This window comes from Falco punctatus (assembly GCF_963210335.1).
Source record: "Falco punctatus genome assembly, chromosome: 6".
Classification (NCBI taxonomy): Eukaryota; Metazoa; Chordata; class Aves; order Falconiformes; family Falconidae; genus Falco; species Falco punctatus.
In genome coordinates this window covers 41,689,314-41,710,882 of record NC_137585.1, presented here as the reverse complement: position 1 = coordinate 41,710,882, position 21,569 = coordinate 41,689,314, and the positions used below count along the sequence as shown (strand labels likewise).

General features: G+C 39.3%; 1 protein-coding gene across 6 annotated transcripts in view; it reads left to right on the top strand.

Annotated features, from left to right (window-relative positions):
- Positions 1–21,569, top strand: part of MGAT4C (MGAT4 family member C) — a 433,108-nt gene that overhangs the window by 402,180 nt on the left and 9,359 nt on the right. For 5 of the 6 annotated variants that reach the window (XM_080394201.1, XM_080394202.1, XM_080394204.1 and 2 more), the window contains one exon: positions 21,175–21,330. The exons of the other annotated variant lie outside the window; for it this stretch is intronic. In XM_080394201.1, coding sequence (XP_080250327.1) covers positions 21,202–21,330 — 129 coding nt within the window. In that variant the 5' untranslated portion in view covers positions 21,175–21,201. The remainder of the gene's footprint in view (positions 1–21,174; positions 21,331–21,569) is intronic. 6 annotated transcript variants of the gene reach the window in all.

The window sequence follows — 21,569 nt, the reverse complement described above, 5'->3', positions numbered from 1 at the left end:
TAGAATATCATGCTCAATATATAAACTGGGGGGAGTTGGCTAGGAAAGGCCAATCACTGCTTGGGGACTGGCTGAGCATTAGTCAGCAGGTGATGAGCAATTGTATTGTCCATCATTTGGTTTTTTCCTTGGGGTTTATTTGTCTCTCTCTGCCTCCTCTTCATTACAATTATTAATGTTGTTGTTATATTATTATGATTTCATTTCTATTATTAAACTGTTCTTAACCCACATGTTTTACAGTTCTCCCCATCCCACTGGGGCAGGGCCAGGGAGAGGAAGGGAGCGAACAGCTCTGTGGTACTTAGTTGCTGTCTGGGATTAAACCACGACAATGGTCCATGATACCTCCACAGTTATATACAACTCTATAGTTTTAGATATGATCATCCTGAGTAGAATATGTAAAATTTATTAGACATAATTGTATGTGTATACAAGTATGCATTACGTTTATCCTATGAGCATTGTCTTTGAATCATTTTTCCTTTGGTTTGCATAGCTCCTTTGCTGAAAGTTCCTTTAAACAGTCACAACTAGACAATCTGGGTTTATATGGTTTGGTTTTTTTCTGTTTGAAAATCACAGATTCTAAGAAGCAATATTTTCCTTCCTGACATACTAGCTAAAACATGCTGAGATATATTTATATCCATAACCAATTACACATTCATTCTACTGCTTAACTAGGCAATAGAAATGCACAACAGCATTTAAAGAATAACTTATCATGCTGAATTCAATCATATATTAGCAAGGAGTCTCGCTATTGTGCTTGTTGATACATGTTCTGTACTTGGACTCTCTCCCACTAGGAAATAAAAATTGAGAGTGTGGAAACAGGCATTGGATCAAAACAAAATGGAAGGATCTAACTGTTTAAAAAATTTACATATTTGTACTTCTTTATAAGTCATTGCACACTGTAACCCAATATAGAAACACAAACTACATTTTCATGTAGTTTAACAGAAACAAGAAGCAATAAAAAAGCACTATGTACTACTGAGCTACAGAACCTGAAATATTCATGGGGAAAAAAAAAAACCAAACCACAAATACTAAAATGCAGATAATGTATAGCCTTCGGTTTATTTCTAATCATCTTTGTTTCTGTAGATATGCTAATGAAAAGTAACTAGGCTGTTTACTGCACACAAACTTGCTAGATTGTACTGCCTTTAGATAACAAACTGACTATTCAAGTAGCACTTTGGAATAATGTATTAACATAGTCAAAAGGAATCCCAGGAAGATGTCATTTCACCTATTGATGTTACAAGGTTATATCATATTGGTGTTACAGGGTTTGCACAATCAGAGGTCAAAAGGACATTGAAAGCCTAGGCTGATATCTAACTGCAGTCTAGAAAGTGACACAGGAAACAGTGTGGGAATCTCAATGGTCTTTGGAGTTCAAACATTCAACAGTGTAAAAATAGTGGAAAAATCTAAAGTAACCTAAACCCAAATCTAAAAAAAGCTACACAAATGCTGAGCAACAATTAGGTACTATGTCATACTGAGAGCTGATGGTACATAAAACTATAGCTGTGTTCTGGCTTTTGTTTTCATGCTCTAGAAGTCACCAGGAAGAGCAGGAAGCAATTGCAGCATTTTCCTTGTCATCTCACAGCTCTTCTTGAAATGTCTCTCTACAAAATTTCATGGTAAAAATTTTTTTTTAAAAAAAAACAACCACAAACATACAGAAATTTTGTCAGCAAAGATTTCTGAGAAAGTTCTAGTACATAATACAAGCCCCTCTCACTATCATATCTACTTCAATCAAATAGTGACAACTAACAAAGCCAGAATTTTGTGGCTTTTCCCCACTTGCTTGTTCTCTACATTAAAGATTAATATAAAATTAACAGCTGTAAACATTGAATGGAAGAAGCCCAATTATCTGCCGGATTTTCCAGTTGCAGGCAATTCAGCCATTTCCCTCTAATTTACTGCAGTTATACGTGTGAATCACATATTTCTAATACACAAATCTGTGAGTCACAGTGTGCTTGCTTGGCTGCATTTGCAGATATGGTTAGTCCCACTTCCCTCATCCACACACACAAGAGCTACACATAAAATTTGATTGTTAATTATTTACAGTTCAAAAATATCAACCATCAACAATACTGTGAGTATTTTCTTTTCCAAGGAGATTGTGTCTGTGTTTGATGGTGTGTCCATGGCCTCTAGAGATCCAATTAAAAAGTGTATTCTCACACAGCTTGCTTCTAAGTAAGCTTTCAGCCATGCATTAGTAGTGCTTCCTCTGAAATTCTACAGACATCATGGCTTAGACCACCACCTCTTACCACGCTGAGTCGCGACCAACCCAAGCACAGCTTTTGGAAGCCTGATCCTATTGTGTGCCAACATGTGCATTACCTCCTGCAATTATTGAGTGACTAGTTTGTGCACTGGAATACTGACACATTTCTGCTTAGCTGGGTTTTGCTCACATATGGATTTTAACATTTATTTGTTGTTGTTTGTAGCTTTTTTGTGGTTGTTGGTTTTGAGGGGTTTTTGTCGTTTGGGTTTTTTTCCCACACTGCTTTTTGCCACAGTTAGATTTTCAGGTAGGTTTTTGATACTAGAAATTTTTGAGAACATTTTAGGGAATACAATCGACTATACTGTCTTCTAATAGAATTTTGGGTGCAGTAGCAGACTGGTGTTTATTCCAGCTGCCTTTAACTAACTAAAAGTTAGGGACAAGGCTTAACTAGTTACGTAGGTTATTTCTATATTCAGTAAATAAAGGGGAAGATGCTTCAAAGGAGCATTCATTTCCCTTTTAAAACTGTTATCAAGGCGATTTAAATGAGTCACCTTTGGGAACTGTTAGTCAGTATGCATAGAGAGCCTAAATCAGCTAGTTTAGCTAAAACAACTAAAGTCAAGTGACATAAACCTAAAAATTTGTTATTCTATACAGAGAGAAGATAATATGTCCTGGAAGAGAAAATGACAAGTTTAAACTAACATAACACGTCAAAGGACGAGGATTCATCTCATTCTAAATGCAGGGTGTGCTCTGAACTGTGCTTTCTGGTAAAGAAGCAAGTTATGTTGGCCAGTAGTAATGGAAGGTTTAAAACCCTCTTAATACCACATTTTTACCTGCCTGAACACCACTACACCTCTACAAGGAAAAGAAATTAAACAGCTGCACTGGTTTAATTATTCCTTTTCCGAGTGGCAAATACACAGAGGATGATACAGAATTACTGTCACAGAATCATTTTGCAGTTTTCAAAAGAATTAGAGTTCATCAGAACATGGCTCATGTTTCTATTGCAGAAAGAGTGCTGATGTCCCTGGCACATTCACTGAATCTTTCCTGATTTAGGAGCTAAAGACACTTATCAGGAGAATTTGTCAGCAGTTTGAAATCCTAGCAGCAAACAATTCAAGCTCTTGTGTTTTAGTGATGAGAATGGTAAGTTCAGCATCCAGAATTACATTAGAAGAACCTTTGGAAAAACCCTTCTAAAATTGTACTAATTTTTGTATGTATCTTTTCTCCCAGAATAACATAAGAAAAAGAGCACAGATTTCCCATATTTTTCTAGGCTGTTACTCTTAGCACCATAAGGAATTGTTGGTGAATTGGTAACTGTAATGTAGACATAGCTTATAGGTTTTTAGCTTAATACCTAAATTATTTTTTTAAAAAACCCAAATAAAAAAAACAACCCATAATTCTTTCTGAAATACTTTATGACCTTAATATTATTATTCTCTGCCGCTTGCAATTAATATACAGTAGTTCCCATAAAATGCCTTACTGATGTAGCAAAAAAATTTGGTTTACATTCTACACATGAAATGGATGTTAACTGTTATGAAACTGTGATCCTAAATGAGATATATGGAAGTCAGCTGAAGTCTCAGTGGCTGTCAAGTAAATCCCAGAACCCACAGCTGGAAAAATAATAGAATACAAACCATGGAATATTTCAAGTAAAATGACAACTTGTCATTGCTGCTGGAAACCTTTTGGTTCACATCCTCAACAGTTTTCTTATTGCTGACTACCAGATTTTGTATGATACTTAAGATGTATGATTAAAATTTAAATCAGAAACTGAAACCTACTGCACAGGTGTGGGGTGTTTTCATTATATCACACTTCAAAAAAATAGTTGTAATGTTCTGTGCCACTTGTTTTGACAATCTGGAGGTCTGAAAATGACATCTGTCTACTCTGACATATATCCACAGCAAGGTAACTAGTACAGTACCTAAAATTTATCAGTTTCTTAGTGTAATAATATTAATTTTTTGCAAATGCTCTATTCACTGACATCATAACTTTTCATTAGAAAAAGATTACCATAAAAGCATTGTTCAACTCTCTCCCCAGTCTGGCTGCATTAGACAAAGCATTGCCAGCAGGTCAAGGGTGGTGATCCTTCCCTACTCAGCATGGGTGAGGCCACACATAGAGTGCTGTATTCGGTTCTGTCCTCCCCGGTACAAGAGACGTGGGCATGTTGGAGAGAGTCCCGTGAAGGGCCACAAGGATCATGAAGGGCCTGAAGCATCTCTCATATGAGGAAAGGCTGTTCAGCCTGGAGAAGAGAAGGCTCAAGGGGAATCTTATCAGTATATATAAGATTATACCTGAAGGGAGGGTGCAAACAAGACAGAGCCAAGCTCTTTTCAGCAGTGCTCAGTGACAGGAGCAGACAGAGGCAATGGGCACAAACTGAAACACGGGAAGTTCCATCTGAACATCAGGCAACACTTTTCCTGTGAGGGTGACAGAGCACTGGCACAGGCTGCCCAGAGCGGTTGTGGATCTCCTTCCTTGGATATACTCAAAAGCCATTTGGAACAAACTGTTAGGTTTACATGGCAGGGGGCGAGGGGGCTGTGCTGCAGGGGCAGCTTCTGTAAGAAGACACCAGGAGCTGCCCCAGTGTCAGATGGAGACAGTTCCAGCCAGCTCCAAGACAGACCCACCACAGGCCAAGCTAAACCAGTCAGCAATGTTGGTAGTGCCTCTGTGATAACATATTTAAGAACTGGTAAAAAATGCCCTGCAACAGCAGCTGAAAGGGGTGAGAATATGTGAGAGAAACAACTCTGCAGACACCAATGTTAGTGAAGAAGGAGGGGGAGGAGGTGGTCCAGGCACCTCTTGGAGATTCTCCTGCAGCCCATAGTGAAGACCATGGTGACACTGTTGTCCCTCTGCAGCTCATGGAGGCCCACGGTGAAGCAGATATCCACCCTACAGCCCATGAAGGACCGCATGCTGGAGCAGGTGGATGTGCCTTGAAGGAGGCTGTGACCTCATGGACAGCTCATGCTGGAGTACACTCCTGGCAGGAACTGGGTGACCTGTGAAGAAAAGCCCATGCTGGAGCAGGTTGTCTGACAGGAAAAATAAGCATTTCACCTTACTCCTTGTTATTATAATATTTTATTTAATAAGATTGATAGGGGTTTTCTTTTTATTATTTTGGATTGGAATTTTTTGGTGTAAATAAAGATTCGTTTGACCTCTTTAGAATTTCATGGATTGCATATAACATGTTCAAATCCAAAGAATATTTGGTCATATTTTCACTCACTACTGTGTATACTGTCCGGAAAAAAATGAAATAGGCTGATTAAATACCTTCAATGATATTCCATGAAGGTAAATACTCATCTGAACCTCAATAGTCCAGGAAAACCATAAAGCTACCCCATAATTTTTGGACATGGTGGATAGCACAATTCATTTGTTCTTTCCTGGGATTTCATGCATCTTGGGAGTACTACGGATGCCAAGTTCCTCCTTTGTTGTACAAGGAACTCAGATCTACTGAAAATGAGTTCACAAGGGCCTCAATTTTCTTTGCAGTTTGTTATGGTTTTGTTTGGGGTTTTTTTTTTTCCTTTATTGGGTAGACTCCAACCCATTAAATAAAAAAAAAAAAAAAAAAAAAAAAAAGTCTTTTTTTCTGCAAAGGCTCAAACTTACCAGTGGCCTTAACTGGTGCTTCTGTAAGATAATGCTTCACTTCGTCTCCTTGCTGTCATAGAGATTCACTCAAGAAATCAATAAATAAAACAATTTTCCTGCAGTTATATTCTACATTTTGGGTTTGCTTTTTGCACATTTACTCCTTTGACATAAATGCAACTTTGCAAAGATGCAGCAGTACTAACAAAGAGGTGCATTTGCTTAGATCCAAATTGCTAAGCAAGTGTGCAAGTAAAGAAAATAAGCATTTCTGAATTAATTTTATTTCTATTCAGTAGCAATTTTTCTTTAGTTTGGCTTAGAATTTTGTAGCTCCAGAAATCCAAGAAATAATGTTAATTCCTCCTTTTTCTACATGTTTTTTTGCATGTATTTACCATACTGGTTGTTAAGTTTTGAATTCTCCAGAAACTGGAAGTCTATGGCACATTCTTTTTTCATCTGTCTGGTGAAGTCATTATAGGTCCTATAGATATGGTTGCCAAGTATTGAAGTAGATCATTTTCATGTCACCTCAGTTTAGCTATGTAAAAGCTGAAGTTCTTGCTCTTGCACGCTCCCATTAGTGGGAATAGCTGAATTCATCTTTCTGGTTTTAAATGCTTAGGTATGTTGCCTTTTGGAAGTTTTTATACCTACCTGTTGACCTCAGAAAATTATTAGAATCTAGTCTAAATAGGAATCTGACACTGAGAAGGGTGGAATGAAGTCAGACAGTTCTCACTTTTGAAGGCCAGTAAGATCTTAACAAACTTTATAAAACTATTTTGACCAGCTAACATACACATACACCTTGAGTGTTTGTACCGTGTTTGCGACAGAGTTTAATTATTTAGATTTAGGTCAGGAAGACGACACCAGATATCTATATCTGTACCTCTAATAAAAATAAAACCAGTCCTTAAAATGCCATGTACCTTTGATGGTATCTAAGAAAATCAGTGCTCACACTAATGCACTGTTTAAGCATTTTTTCTTTTGAGTTAGCCGGCATCCAGCATTAACAATAGTATGAACTATCCAAAGTTTATTCTAGAAGGTAGCAAGAATGAACCCAAAAATTCCTTAACTCCAAGTAAAGACATGTAAACTGGCATTTAAACCTCCGTGGGAATGAACCACCTCCACTACAAAAAAACCCACAAAACTTTAAGTCAAACATCACCATACGGTGGAAAATAGAGGCACACATAGGGCTGGAGTACCCAATGACTTACCCCAGCGTAACACCTTGAAGCTTCTTCTGGAAAAATAAGATGAGATTCAAGATTGTGGTAAAAAATGTCAACTTTCCAAGATGGTGAATACCAAGGGCTACACAAAACGTACCATATTACTTTGAGGAGTTAAAAGAATTAGGGTGAATGATGTATACAATAGCTGTTTTACCTTTAGGCTGAAGCGTCTCTCTGTATCTTTGACTCACCCACAGTACCTGGCAAGATCAGAATCTTAGTTCAGTTGCTGTATTGCTATGAAACAGCTCTCTGCCTTCCTGTCCTGCCATACAGAAAATTTATTCCACCTAAAATCAGATGCTTCTTTTGAATGCATTGAATGAACTGAATTTCTTATCTTGCCAGGTACTGTGGGTGAGTCAAAGATACAGAGAGACCATAGATTACTTCCCCCATTAAAACAACTTGAGGGCATGAGTCCACTGTGGCTGTTAAGTCCTTTAATGGGCATCTCTTTGAAGTTTCAAATATCCTGCAGTAAAGCGATTAGAATCCTACTGCGGGGGCATGCAGGTGATAGTCTGTCCTCTGTGTGTTGTACTGTGATGAATCTATTGAGCGGAAACTCTAGCAGCAGCAAAACAGTCTTCTGAATAGAACCAGGGCGAAGCAGTGGAGGCCAATACCTGGAGTCAGAGAACTGGCTTGTGAGATGCATAAAGGGAACTTCTTGGTACAGACTATCAAACTGAAGTTTTTTTCATGGAGGATAGCTTGCCGCAGCCTACTGCAGGCAAGATCTGCCAGCCATGGGGTCCTGGGTGGGGATGATCTAGGATCTGGCTTTGTGTTATTGTCAGAATTAGGACATTTTTGTGCCCAGGAAAGGTGTAGGTCCATGCTGTAGGTCCACATTTTGGAGCTAGAGATAGTGGATTATAGTTTATGTAGTTTCCCTAAAAAGGCAGAAAAAGAGACAAAGGAATTACTAAGGGAAAATGTGAATGGAATTCTTCCCTTTTGGTAGATGTATCTGAGGCAGCCATCTCAGGCTGGTTTTGTAGCCAATGAAGAGAAATGGGCATTTTTAGGGCATGATTCATCTGATATATTTTAGACACTGACTTTTTAGTGAGATGAATCACGGTGTACAAATACTTACTTTTCTGCATTGGCTTTAAGTGGAGCTTAAGCGTAACTAGCTCAGACATTCACATCGTAGGTCTCTCTGTTTGGTCAAGTGAATGTCATTCTAAGAAGACAATGAAAAATAACTCCAATGAGCTCTCAAACAATGGGGCATACATACAATAAACATATGTCCCAAAACTCAGTATCGGAGGAGTGGACTGAAAGTGACACCTCAGGAACTAGGACTTCATGTATCAGTCAATGAAGTTGTTATGTGCTCCTCTGTTGTTGTCATTCCTGGGAGCCTTGTATGAAAAGTTTCCACCTCTCTTGTCAGTAAGGGTCACTAAATCTATAATTTTTCAGAAAGTCATAGGATACTGGAGATTTTAGGAGCAATTATAGTAGTGTTTTGTATCATTGCCAACTTAGACTTCTAGTTTTCCGGAGTGGTCTATAATGTAACTGGTGGCAAGAATCCTCTACAAAAGGTGATTCAGAATAACATTGCAAGGTAGGTGCTCTAAAGGGATCAGTTGGAGCAAAGTGCTATGCATGGCATCACATACAACTCACCATAGAGCTCATTTCTGGATTTCAGAAACTATTTGAAAATAGGAGAGTTAGTGTACCTACAAAGGGGCAAAGCTAAGAATGGATATAAAATGGAAAACAAAATCAAATTATTTTCTAACCTGCCATAGAGATTTTATATCTATTACTTGCATTTTTACTTTATTTAAGATATTGTGGATATTTTGGTTGATTCTTTTCTCAGTAAAAATTGTTCACTTTATTCCTAGTATACAGGACCAACTAAAAGTGTAAACTAGCAATTGGTCTTGTTTGAACTTTACTTGCAAAGAAATGTAAAATTTTAGTGAGGAGCTCTTTTACTGTACTTCTTTTTCCCAAAACTCTTAAATTCTCTTTCCTCCCCAAACTGTACTATAGTTAATAGCACTGTAAAACTGAGAAAAACAGATGATGAAAGTCTACATTCAGATTTATCAAACTTATTCTTTACCATATTGAGGAAATTTCCTTCCTGCCCGTGTATTGTATTCAACTGAAATAAGTTTTACTATATCTTTATGACATTGATGTGATTTAAGACACAAAAAAATGAAAGTAGTCTGTCATTAATCTGAAGCAATATTTTACAGTTTCCTAGAGGAAAAGTGGGTTGGAAGTTTACCTTAAAACACTCAAAGTAAATCATCAAAGATATTTTTTAATTCATTCCCTGATACCAAGCTTTGTTTATTTAACTATTTCTTTGGAAAAAAACAGAAAATTCAAAAAGATTTTTTTTTGCCATTAGAAACTTTGATATCTAATGGTATTTTATTGCCATGGCTTAAGTTTATTTATAATAACTGACATACAGAATAATGGAAAAGGTCATTTAAGCCTTTATCGATTATCATGTTTGTCATATGCTAAGGATAAGAAGGTCTATTTACCACACCTGACAGGATGGCCATATCATCCAGACATTTTGTTGATGTTTTTTCTTTAGGATTTATTGGGGGGGGGGGGGGGAAGGTAGGGGGGGAAGTGTTTTGCTTAGGTTACAAAACTGTCTCTGGCAAAACCTGAGTGATGCCATCAAACATAATGGTAGTAAACAGATAAACTGAAGCTTTAAGAAGAATTGGACAGGCATCTCCTAAAAAAAATTGGAAACTAATCTGCTACAAGACAGAGGTAGCAATCCCTACTCCTTTCCTACTATTCCTTTGAATAATGGTGCACCAGTTTAATGAAATGACGCTCCAGCCGCTCACTGGGTAGCAGCAATTTCCACAGGTAGATGCATGCAGAAGTATGCAGGCTTTGGAGAGGTGTTCCCTATCCAAATTGAACTAGTTTTACTTGACAGGTCACAGAGATATATAGGGTAGCATGGCCCTGCTCCCTGAAAGCAGCTTTAGATAAGTCCGGGTGCTCACAGAGATCCCATGCTACTCACCTTCACAGATCTGAAATGCCTTTAACTCAACATGCAGCTATTCACCCGAGGTCTCTTTCCACTCTGCCTAGAGCCACTTTTATGAAGTCTAAAGGAAATCTGATGATTAAGGTTGAAATCATCATCATGGCAATTGAAAGCTACTGGTGTACCTGGGCTGCTTCCTTTCTGTGAAGCATTTATTTAAAGATCTCCAGTCTAGCATTAACTTAGAACGCAGAAGCAGTAATGATACTTGCGACAGCAGCTATTAAAGCCTCCCACTACAGATCCTGCTTGGGTTGCGTGACCTAACTGCATTGCAGTGCAAGATAACGTGTAGCAGATTTTATGGTAACTCTAAAGCTACCTCCATTAGTTATATAATCGACATCAATTAATGTCATAGATCAAGGCTAGACTAGCCCATAAATAGTAAAATCCACTGAACTGCAAAAAGAACTTTCATTCTCTCTAGGGGTGGATGCAGAACAAGATGAGAGCTTATGGGTAAAGATCAAGGGGCAGGCCAACATGGCTGACAGTGTTGTGGGTGTTTATTACAGGCCTGATCAGAAAGAGGAAGACAACGAGGCCTCCTACAGACAGTTGGAGGTAGCCTTATGATCACAGGCCCTGGTTCTCACAGGGGGACTTCAACCACCCTGATACCTGCTGGAAAGATGACACAGCTAGACACACACAGTCCAGGAGGTTCCTGCAGAGCATTGATGATAACTTTTTGACACAGGTGGTGGAGAAGCAAATGAGGCAAGGTGTGCTCCTGGACCTTGTGCTCACAAAGGACTAGTTGGGGATGTGAAGCCTGAAGATTAACAAAAGCAAATGTAAGGTCCTGCATCTAGGGAAGAATAATCCTGTGAACCTGTACCGTGAATGGCTAGGGGTTGACCAGCTGGAAGGCAACTCTGGGGAGAAGGACCTGTGTGTTTTGGTGGACACCAAGCTGACCATGAGCCAGCAGTGTGCCCTGGTGGCCAAGGAGGCCAATGGGGTCCTGAGGTGCATTAGGAGGAGTGTGGCCAGCAGGTCGAGGGAGGTTGTACTCCCCCTCTGCTCTGCCCTTGTGAGGCCTCATCTGGAGTCTTGTGTCCAGTGCTGGGCTCCCCAGTTCAAGGGTGATGGGGAACTAATGCAGAGGGTCCAGCAGAGGGCTACAATGATGATGAAGGGACTGGAGGATCTCCCTTATGAGGAAAGGCTGAGAGACCTGGGCCTGTTTAGCCTGGAGAAGACTGAGAGGGGATCTTATCAATGACTACAAATATCTTAAGGGCGAGTGTCAAGGAGATGGGGCCAGGGGATGGGGCCAGGCTCTTTTCAGTGGTGCCCAGCAACAGGACAAAGGGCAATGGGCACAAACTGCACCACAAGAAGCTCCTTCTGAATATGAGGAAGAACTTCTTTACTTGGAGGGTGACAGAGCACTGGGACAGGCTGCCCAGAGAGGTTGTGGAGTTTCCTTCTCTGGAGACGTTCCACACACACCTGGATGCAATCCTGTGCAACGTGCTGCAGGTGAACCTGCTCTAGCAGGGGCTGGACTAGATGATCTCCAGAGGTCCCTTCCAACCCTGAGTGTTCTGTGATTCTGTGATTCTTTCTTGTCAAAAAACAAATAAATGCAATCAAGGCTACCAGTATGTGAATCCATTAATATGAGATTCAGAAATATTAGTTGAGTTTCTGCCAGCAAATCTGGCTTCAGAATCAGAGCTGAATATAACAAATTTTGGATGTATCTTGTCCACACTGTATTGCTTCTACTGAAAAGAAATTATCATAGCACTGTGTTTTGTGTCTGACAATATATAAAGTTCACCACAAAAAAAAAAACAAAAAAAACAAAAAAAAAAAAAACCAAAAAACACCAAACAGCATCAAATGTAGCATCTTATAAAGAATTGGTTTGGGTTTTTTTAATAGATGCTTATTCATCAAAACTTACTAAAGTTTGTTGTGTTTTGGGTTTGTTTTTTTTTGAGAATAAGCCAATTGTTGGTCCCACACCCCCATACATAGTTTTCTAAGCCTATAGAATGAGTTATTTTATTGATCAGGAAACTGCTGAACTGCTGAGTGCTCAGTGGCAAGTCTTAATGAAACACTTATCTTAGAAAAAGATTAGTAATTTGGCCAGTGAAAACCAATTTTCTCACATTTAATCTCCTAATCTATTTTACATTATTTCCCAGGGGTACCATGAACTTCACAGATGTACATGGCTTTGTGCGAATAATCAATCATATGACAGAATCTCATGAGTTTGAGTTGCTCTATAACAGTTAGCCACCTTTCTAAATGGACTTTTTCCTTTTCTGAGATAGTTTAACCTAGTCTAACTAGAAGGTAAAGGACCCAGCAATGCCTTTTGTAAAAAAAAAAACAAACAAACAAAAAAAAAAAACCCAACCGAAAACCAGAAAAAAGTTATTTGGAAGTAATCCAATAGAAATCCACTGCTTTTTGATCTTGGCAGATACTCCAAATGCACATTATTATGTAAACTTTGTGAAACCATATGTAAGGATGCCATGTTATAACACCTTTCAATACCTGACATAGGTCCATTACATACTACACAGAGTATCCCTCCAGAAGTGCGTATTTATCACAAAAAATGTTACTCATTCCTCATGATATGAAACCTGTCAGGGTTGTGGACCTCTGGTAATGCCACCAGACAAGCCACGAACACTGTGAAGTGAGAAGAGGATGGAGAAGGATTATCACAGTTCAGTGACCACCATCACCTTTTGGGTTAAGATTACATCGAACAACCGGCCTACATTGGTCACACACATATGCAAGTGCAGGGAGGCTCTCTTTTTTTTTTTTTTTTTTTTCCCCCTCCACATCAGGATTACAAATGACTGAATGATTGCAGATGACACAAAACTGGAAGGAGTGGCTGATATGCCACAGCATTGTGCTGTAATCCAAAGGGACTTCAACAGGCTGGAGAAAACATCTGACAGAAACCTCATGAATGTCAACAAGGGGAAGTCAAAGTCATGCAACAATAACAACCCCATGAAACAATATTTACTGGGGGCCACCCAACCTGAAAGCAGTTTAGCAGAAAAGGACCTTGTGATCATGGTGGACATGAAGTTGAAGAAAAGTCAGCAATGTGCCCTTGCAACAAAGAAGGCTGTGTGAAAACGGGAGAAGTTTGGCAAGGAAGATTGTAAACACGCTCAAGTGACTTGCAGCTAGGGTGTTGAAAAACACATATATCATACTAATTGTTGTTTAGCCTTGTGTATTTGACAAGCAGAACATCTGTGTTTAGATAACATAGGCCTGTGACAGAGACATCTTATCAGACGTGCTTGAGATTCATGCACTGATGTGGGAAAGATCAAAGCACAATGGTAAACTACAGCTGTGTAAATCCCTGATAGACAGGTGAAAAGAGCTGGTTTGGTGATCCTCTAACAGACTGAGCTCCATGGTGCCTGTGTCCCTTCTTGTGTGCCTCTGCCCAGGTGGTACTTTAGGATCCTCCAGCTGGCAAGGTAACCAAGATAAATCTACTCTTTGCATTTCATCCATGGCTTTGTGGTTGTTCTTGCATCATGCCTATTCCAGGTCACACAAATGCAAATGAGATGCTGGGCTCCATTAGACAAAGCCCAGGTCAAGGGTGGTGATCCTTCCCTACTCAGCATGGGTGAGGCCACACATAGAGTGCTGTATTCAGTTCTGTCCTCCCCGGTACAAGAGACGTGGGCATGTTGGAGAGAGTCCCGTGAAGGGCCACAAGAATCATGAAGGGCCTGAAGCATCTCTCATATGAGGAAAGGCTGAGAGAGATGGGGCTGTTCAGCCTGGAGAAGAGAAGGCTCAAGGGGAATCGTATCAGTATATATAAGATTATACCTGAAGGGAGGGTGCAAACAAGACAGAGCCAAGCTCTTTTCAGCAGTGCTCAGTGACAGGAGCAGACAGAGGCAATGGGCACAAACTGAAACACGGGAAGTTCCATCTGAACATCAGGCAACACTTTTCCTGTGAGGGTGACAGAGCACTGGCACAGGCTGCCCAGAGCGGTTGTGGATCTCCTTCCTTGGATATACTCAAAAGCCATCGGGAAACAGTCCTGGGCAGCTGGGTCCAGTTGACTCTGCTTGAACAGCAGGGTTGGACCCGATGACTTCCAGAGGTCCCTTTCAACCTCAACCATTCTGTGATTCTGCAGTTCTGTGAAAAGATTACTCACCTTTCTGTTAGATGAGGCTACAGGACATGCTGTAGAGAAAACCATGACCAGATTTAGCCAGTGTCAGATGAACTTTGTCCATTAAGCCTAATTGGCTGCAGTCAAACATTTACTACAGTTTGTTTTTTCACCACAAAAATAAGTTTGTCTACATCTCCGTGCAATTCCATTACAACAGTGATGTTCAGGGTACTTGATGATGGCAAAGGACAAGCTCTTAGCTATAAACTTCTGGTAAGAGACTGTGGGACCTTGAGGCAAAAGTTAGCTCACTGAATAAGTTTTGCTGAAAGTTTAGCTCATATAGTTTGTGCTTTGTCTGAAGGGACTGAGATCTGTAGGGGTGTCTTCAGATCAGAATGTCCCTCTATTTTATTCAGTTTGGTGCCTAATAGACTCAAGGAATTTGGTTTGCCTGACAGCATGTAGTATGTGGTAGTCCCTGTACTCACATCCTATAGACATGTACTGTATGATAATTGACCATAAAAGTTTTAGCTTCCTGTTAAATCTATCAGTGCTTGTATCCATGTCTTCCTTTCATTTATTGATGAGTCAATGGATAAAATCTACTAAATATCTATTTAACTCAGTCTTTATCCTCATCTTCCTAGAAATTCTTTCCTCTGAACAGTGCCCAGTGCTGTTTTCAATGCTCAAAGATTTCTGCCTGTAGTTCTGATGCAGCCTAAACCCCCCACTCCTGTATCTCTAAAAGCTTCTAATCTCACATTCTCTGAATGTTACAGTGAGCTGTCTCTTCCCTCTTTGCATCCATGCTGTTTTATTTTCCCCTCTTCTTTCTATCTGTGGAGCAGAACTTCAGGACTATTTCAAATTTCTTTGTCATTTTTTTCTTGCCTTCCAGGCTTTTTCCACATGCCATTAACTCATTGTCTATATCATTTTTCTAAACCCCATCTTTTACACTACAACTTACTTGATAAAATATATCCAGTGGTATACACAGCCATCCATCCAGTGATGGATTAGATAGTGCTTCACTGTCTAAGTCAATACATCTTCACACTTCTTAGTCATCTCTTCCCCTTGATTAGACTTGACTCCTCCATGCCAGAAGAAAGCCATTACATTTTGCTCAGAGCACTACGGCCAAAGTAAGTTTTGTGGCCCCATTTTTATGTCACTCTGAAGCTGTCAGACAGGAAAGACACTTCATCCTCCAATACCCCCATCAGATTTAAGCTCTTTACTTTTCTGTATTGTTTGGTAACTTGCCTCAGCTAAAGCATCTGTTTCCTCCTAAATTCTCATGCCTGTTCCCAAACTGTTGGGGTCTGCATATATCTGTATGCTACGTCAATGTTTAAAACAATCTCTCACTTCCTGTGGATCAAGGACCAATATGCCTTTCAAATCCTGTTTTAAAATCCACTAATTTTGCTCATCCTTTTCTCAATGTTAATTTTGAGTAATCTGCCTACTTATATCCCTCTTTTTTAATCTCCTGTACCTAGAATATAAATTCCAGAAGACATGATAATCTTTAAACCATTTGTTTTGAGCATGTGGAGCTACACAATGGTAAGCTGTCCAAAAAATGTACTTATGGCCAGTTTAAAACCTGAGCTCTACCCTCTAGATTTGTTAGCCTCATTCTGAGTCAAACCTTCCTTTCCCTCAGACCAGTTTTCACTTCCCTGCTGCCAGTGACAGCAAACATCCTGCCTGTCAGCCTTAAACATTTTATATGTTCTTTCAGGCTTTCAGTAAGACAGACAGTGAATCTTGCTGGGAGTCTATCTGAACCCCATGGAATAGCCTATCCGTTATAATTCTCCAGTTCATTACCAACCAAAGCTCAAACGTATATCACAACCTAGGGTTTGTTTTTTTCATCTTGTATAAGAAGAACATGGTACCTACAAAATCTAGTAATAACCATGTAAAACATTTCCTTTTCTTTTTTCTTTTTTTCTCCTTTTTTTTTTTTTTTTTTCTTGAAAGTGTTTCCTTTGCCACTTTGTAAAGAGGGCTGACCACAATCCTTGAGGCATCATGTGCAGCCTTCCAAAAAGAAAAGCTGAAAAACAAACTGGACAAGCATTAAGAACTGCAAGTAAAGCAATTCATTTACACAATGGTGGAATGGTATGTCACAAGGCTGAGGAATTAAGTACTTGCTTCTAAGTGTCTTAGTGAAATCAGGGACTGCAATAAAGTTCACAAGGGGCTTAATAATCCAGTCATGGGTTTTCGTGTGTTATCTATGGATTTTGTTCATATAATAAATGTGGTAATGGATCTGCTCTACTGTACCCCCTGGAATACAGACTCTGCAGTAACAGGTAAAGCTACATGCCTGATTTGGAAATATTATAGTATAAAAGTAACGCAGTTGCCACTTCTAACAGCCATCAGTTCCTCTGCAAATAAGCAACTTCTCTTGAGCTGCTGAGGCACAGCACTCAAACAGACTAAACTATAATACAAAAATGACCTTGTTGCTCCATCTCTGTGCATCTGTATATACAAGCAGACTCACTGTATTGGTTAGATAAGGCTAAGTCATTAACTTAAGTTGGCATACTTAAGGGTAAAGGAACACAACAGAGCCTTTTTGTGTGTCTGTTTGAGGAGGAAAGAGATCAGGAAAGTAAACAACAATCTCTGAAAGCAGGACAAAGCACAAATCCCTAGTATTGTCAGAAAGTGATGAAGAATTAGAGTGGATTGAATATGAAATGGTTTACCACAGTAAGTGTGCACATATGTGGTCTGGAGAGATTATTGCAGGGCTGGCAAAAAAAAAATCTCTTCTTCTGACAAGAGGAAAACAAGAAAAAAAACTTGCTTTGTCTCATTTTTTTTTTTTCCTTTTGGGAACAGCTATATTGACATCAAAGTTGAAATATGTTTAAAAAATTTAACAGCTTTAGATTTAAATATTTTAACTTCATTTTTTTGGTTTTAATGACTTGGCTTATTGAGAACAGACTCTTACAGGAAAGACACTTGGGATTTGTTTTTTAAAACAATTTGTAAAATCCTTCTGTGTTGAAAATTCTGCAAGAGAAAACATCACAGTATCATGTGAAAATCAGTCTTGGCCTTTACACAGCTTTCACACCTTTGCAGATCCTATAAAGAACAGCTTCTTCACTCTGTAAAGGTATGTCATTGCATATTTTTTTTAGCTCACTGTCTTTTCATTGCTGTATCATTTTAGAAAGTCAAAAGAATTATAGTTTCATATTACTATGTAAAACTGCACATGTGTATGTAATAGGAACACACACGTGCATAGGGATCTGGGGTCTCAAGAGTTCTCTCTGAAGAGACTGAGGAAAAAAATACATCTCATTTATAAAGGAAGATCCATAATTCATGCGTGTTTATTAATTCTTACATTTAACTGCTTATTTCCAGATTTATGAAACAAATTGCATTTATACCATCCTGATAGCTACTTAATTGCCCGTGAATAAGGAAGGCATAAAATCTTGAAGCTAAGCTGTGACTTCAGAATTGAATTATGAATGGCAGGCTTTCTTTCAATAGCGAAGTCTTAGTTTTGAGTAATGGGAAATATTTTGCTCAAATGATCTTAAAGAATATCAGGGGTCTCACTGTGGGAAGTTCTGAGCCTATTTTTCAAAAGGTGACCAACATCATCTGCAAGAAAGGTAAAATTTACCTTCTTTTCCTTCCAAAATTCACTTGCATGGTGTTCTGCAATGCAATGTTACAGTTTGGAAACGGAGCCGCAGGAAGCAGCAGTTCTAGGAAGATGTAGGGAACTCTGTATGCATATATGTATCGGCCTGTGCTCGGTTTTAGCTAAAGGCTTACAGTATAATTACGTTAAATACCACCTTCAGACAAGCTGGTTGGAGGGAGTAGGTTTGGGAGCAGGTTGGCGGTGGCAAGTGCGCGTCCGCAGCGCCACCTGGTGCTCGCGTGCGCTAGTGCCGCCTCCGCGGCGCGGGGTCCGTGACGGGGGCACCCGGGCTGGGCAGTCCTGCCTGTCCATGCCCTCACTTGATACGAACCTACCAACAGGTCTTATGAACAAAGAAACCCCACTGGAATGGTGTTTTGCTTTAAACTGTGTCACGGACGCTATTTGTAAAACAGGAATGTTGTCAGTAACTCCGTGTGAAACCAACGCAAGAACCGCGCCTTCCTCCGCGAGGTGGCCGTACCGGGCTCTTCTCTTTCTGTACATCAGCTTCAGCAGTGACAGTCCTACGTGCCTCCAGTGTCACCTGCCTAATTCCCTCAACTGTTATTCCTAACCCCACATAGTAACGATCTAATGGAAGCTGCAATGGGGAAAAACTAATATCATAAGACCAGCAAATATAGCTGTAAATCCTCTTCCTCACCCTTAAGGACTTCAGTCAGGCTGCTCAGAGCAAAGATGAGGGAATGGTGTAATACCACGGTCCCATCAGCAAATATGGCACATACAGTCATCCTGTGACTGAAAAAAATATTTATTTATTCACAAGTTTTCCAAAGAAAAAATTCAATATGCGCAACTGTCGTGCACCCCTACAGCTGAAGCTGCCAGTGGCTGCAAGCACTGTGACCCAGACTGCTTGGATTTGCAACAGTCAGGCTAGTTCGTGCTGTTATCTGAGAAGTGTCAGTATTTAATCCAGCTAGTAATCCTCTGATACGTTTTTTTAAAAGAGTGTATTGCTTTGAAAATCAGTAGATACTGGGAGAAAAACAGGGGAAAATAAAGGGGTGGGGTAGGGGTGGGGGTAGGGAAGCAAAAAACCACCCAGATAAAACGAAACCCAAACTCTGTGTGTAACATACTCTTTGCTAAAACAGGGGCAATCCTTCATTTCCACAACAGCCTGCTGGAATTCATGGACACACAGCAACCACTGTGCTGTCCCAGGCTGGGGGACAAGAGTTTGGAAATTCATGGCCCTGACAACTCTTTCCTGATGTTTGTTTTCATCAGATATTAAGAAAAAGGAAATTATGCTGTAACTTTAAAAATAGCTACACTGGGCTTTTTCAGCTTAAGCATAATCAGCCCACTGCACTTCTGCCCACCCTCAAATAAATAGGGACAGAAATATATATTATTATTATTATTATTATTATTATTATTATTATTATTATTATCAATTCTTTTTCTTTTCTTTGTATGGCATGAGTTTTTTCTTATTCTCAACACAGTGATTTTAAAATCATTCTGTACGCAACCGGTGTCCATTTACTGTAGTTCATCTTGAATCTATACAGACAAAACCTTGCAGTTTTTAACGCAAATAAAAAAAATTTTTGTGTTACTAATACCTGATGTATTTACCTCCCTGTTCTCTAGAGACTAATGGGCTCATATTTTGTACTGTTAGATATATTTAATCAGTTTGGTAAAGCAAATATAGATTGAATTTTGGACTTGGAAGGATTTTTGTTATTAGGCCAGAAAATTTTCTATATGGCATGACAAATTTTATACAGAAATCCTAATCTGGCCTATTTTGTATCAGTTTAGATGTTCATAACTTTCAAAACTGAAGGTATTTAAATACACGGTTTAACCCCTGCACATGCAGTGCTCTTTATTACTTCATATAGGTTAGCTTTAAACTCTCCATTTGTACATGACTTCTATATATTAAATTTGAAAGAAAAATCAGACATTGTTATAGACAATAGCCAAAATACATTTATACTTTAACAAGTGAGAACATAAATAACAAGCTTATAATCTACTTTTTAGTTAAGAATACCTCATAGCATGGGCATCTTATCTGGACTCTGTTTCTGTAGTTTGTGGTCAGATCTTATTGAAACACTTGTAGTCCTGCACAGGTCAATGCTTATGATTTGGTAGCCAAGAACAACATTCATCTTGTTTTAAACAGCAAGATGACTAAACTGGGTATGTAACATTCTGATGTGACTAGACAGTCCTCTTTCTTGATCCTGAATTGAACTACTGAGTGGCTCTCTGATCTTCTATGCTACCCTTCTTCATCTGATTCATCTAACTGGGGCAGTAAGGGCTTCCCAATACACTGCTTAGACATGTCTGGTCTAAGGTAGATCTCCACCTTTCTTCTTCTGGAGAAAATGACACATCCAGTGAGAGATTTTCTATCCTAGCACACACAGAGGTCTAAGGCTAAGGGATGTAGCACAGTCTTGCTACTGCCTTCTCACTGCAGGGAAGGTACCTCATTTGTGCATTGCAGTTCTGGTAATCCAGAACTCTCCTACTGGCAACAATACTGAGTCATGCAATAGCATCTTCCTTTCCTGTTGGCCTGAGCTGCCTTTGGAAGGAAACACAGGTAAACAGAGAAACAACACACAACATCATCTCTTGTCATTGTTGGGATCTGACAATTATACATGGGAAACTGAACTGCTGATGCACTCCTGCCACAGTGACATCACAATTCCAGCCTAAAATGGGTAGGACAAAGTGTGCTTTTTTCTGTACTGACAAAAACAAACAAACAAACAAACAAAAACCCCAACAACAAAAAAGCAGCTTAAATTATTGTGAAAATTGTTATTAAACTTGAAGATGAAAATGATTAAATGGAATTAATTCCACCTTAAATGTTATAGTCTATGCGTGTTTGAAGGGATTTGATACATCTGAAGGTAAGATGGTATACTATTATGTTTATCAGATGGGCAGTTCTTGTAATGCTGTGGTTTTCTTTCATAGGTGACACTACTATATGCCTTTCTTCATATGAGACACAGCTTGAAATATTTTGATAAAATGAGATGCTTGCGGAAACGATCAGCAGTGTCATTCTTAGGAGTCCTTGTCATTTGCTTGCTGTTCATGAACTTGTACATTGAAGATGGTTATGTTTTGGTAAGTGTCTTAGATGGAAGACATGATCCTGGAACAACAGAACAGGACACCCCCCTAGTTCAGCAGTAAAGTTCATAATTCCTGCAATTTTCCCTAAGTGTACCATTAACAGTATCCTCAAAACGTGTCCTTAATGATGAAGCCATCTTATTAATACATACTGCACACAGGAATAAAAGGACCCTAACAGTCCTTGTCACAGAATTAAATATGTCACTGTTCATTTGAAGTACGGGAGA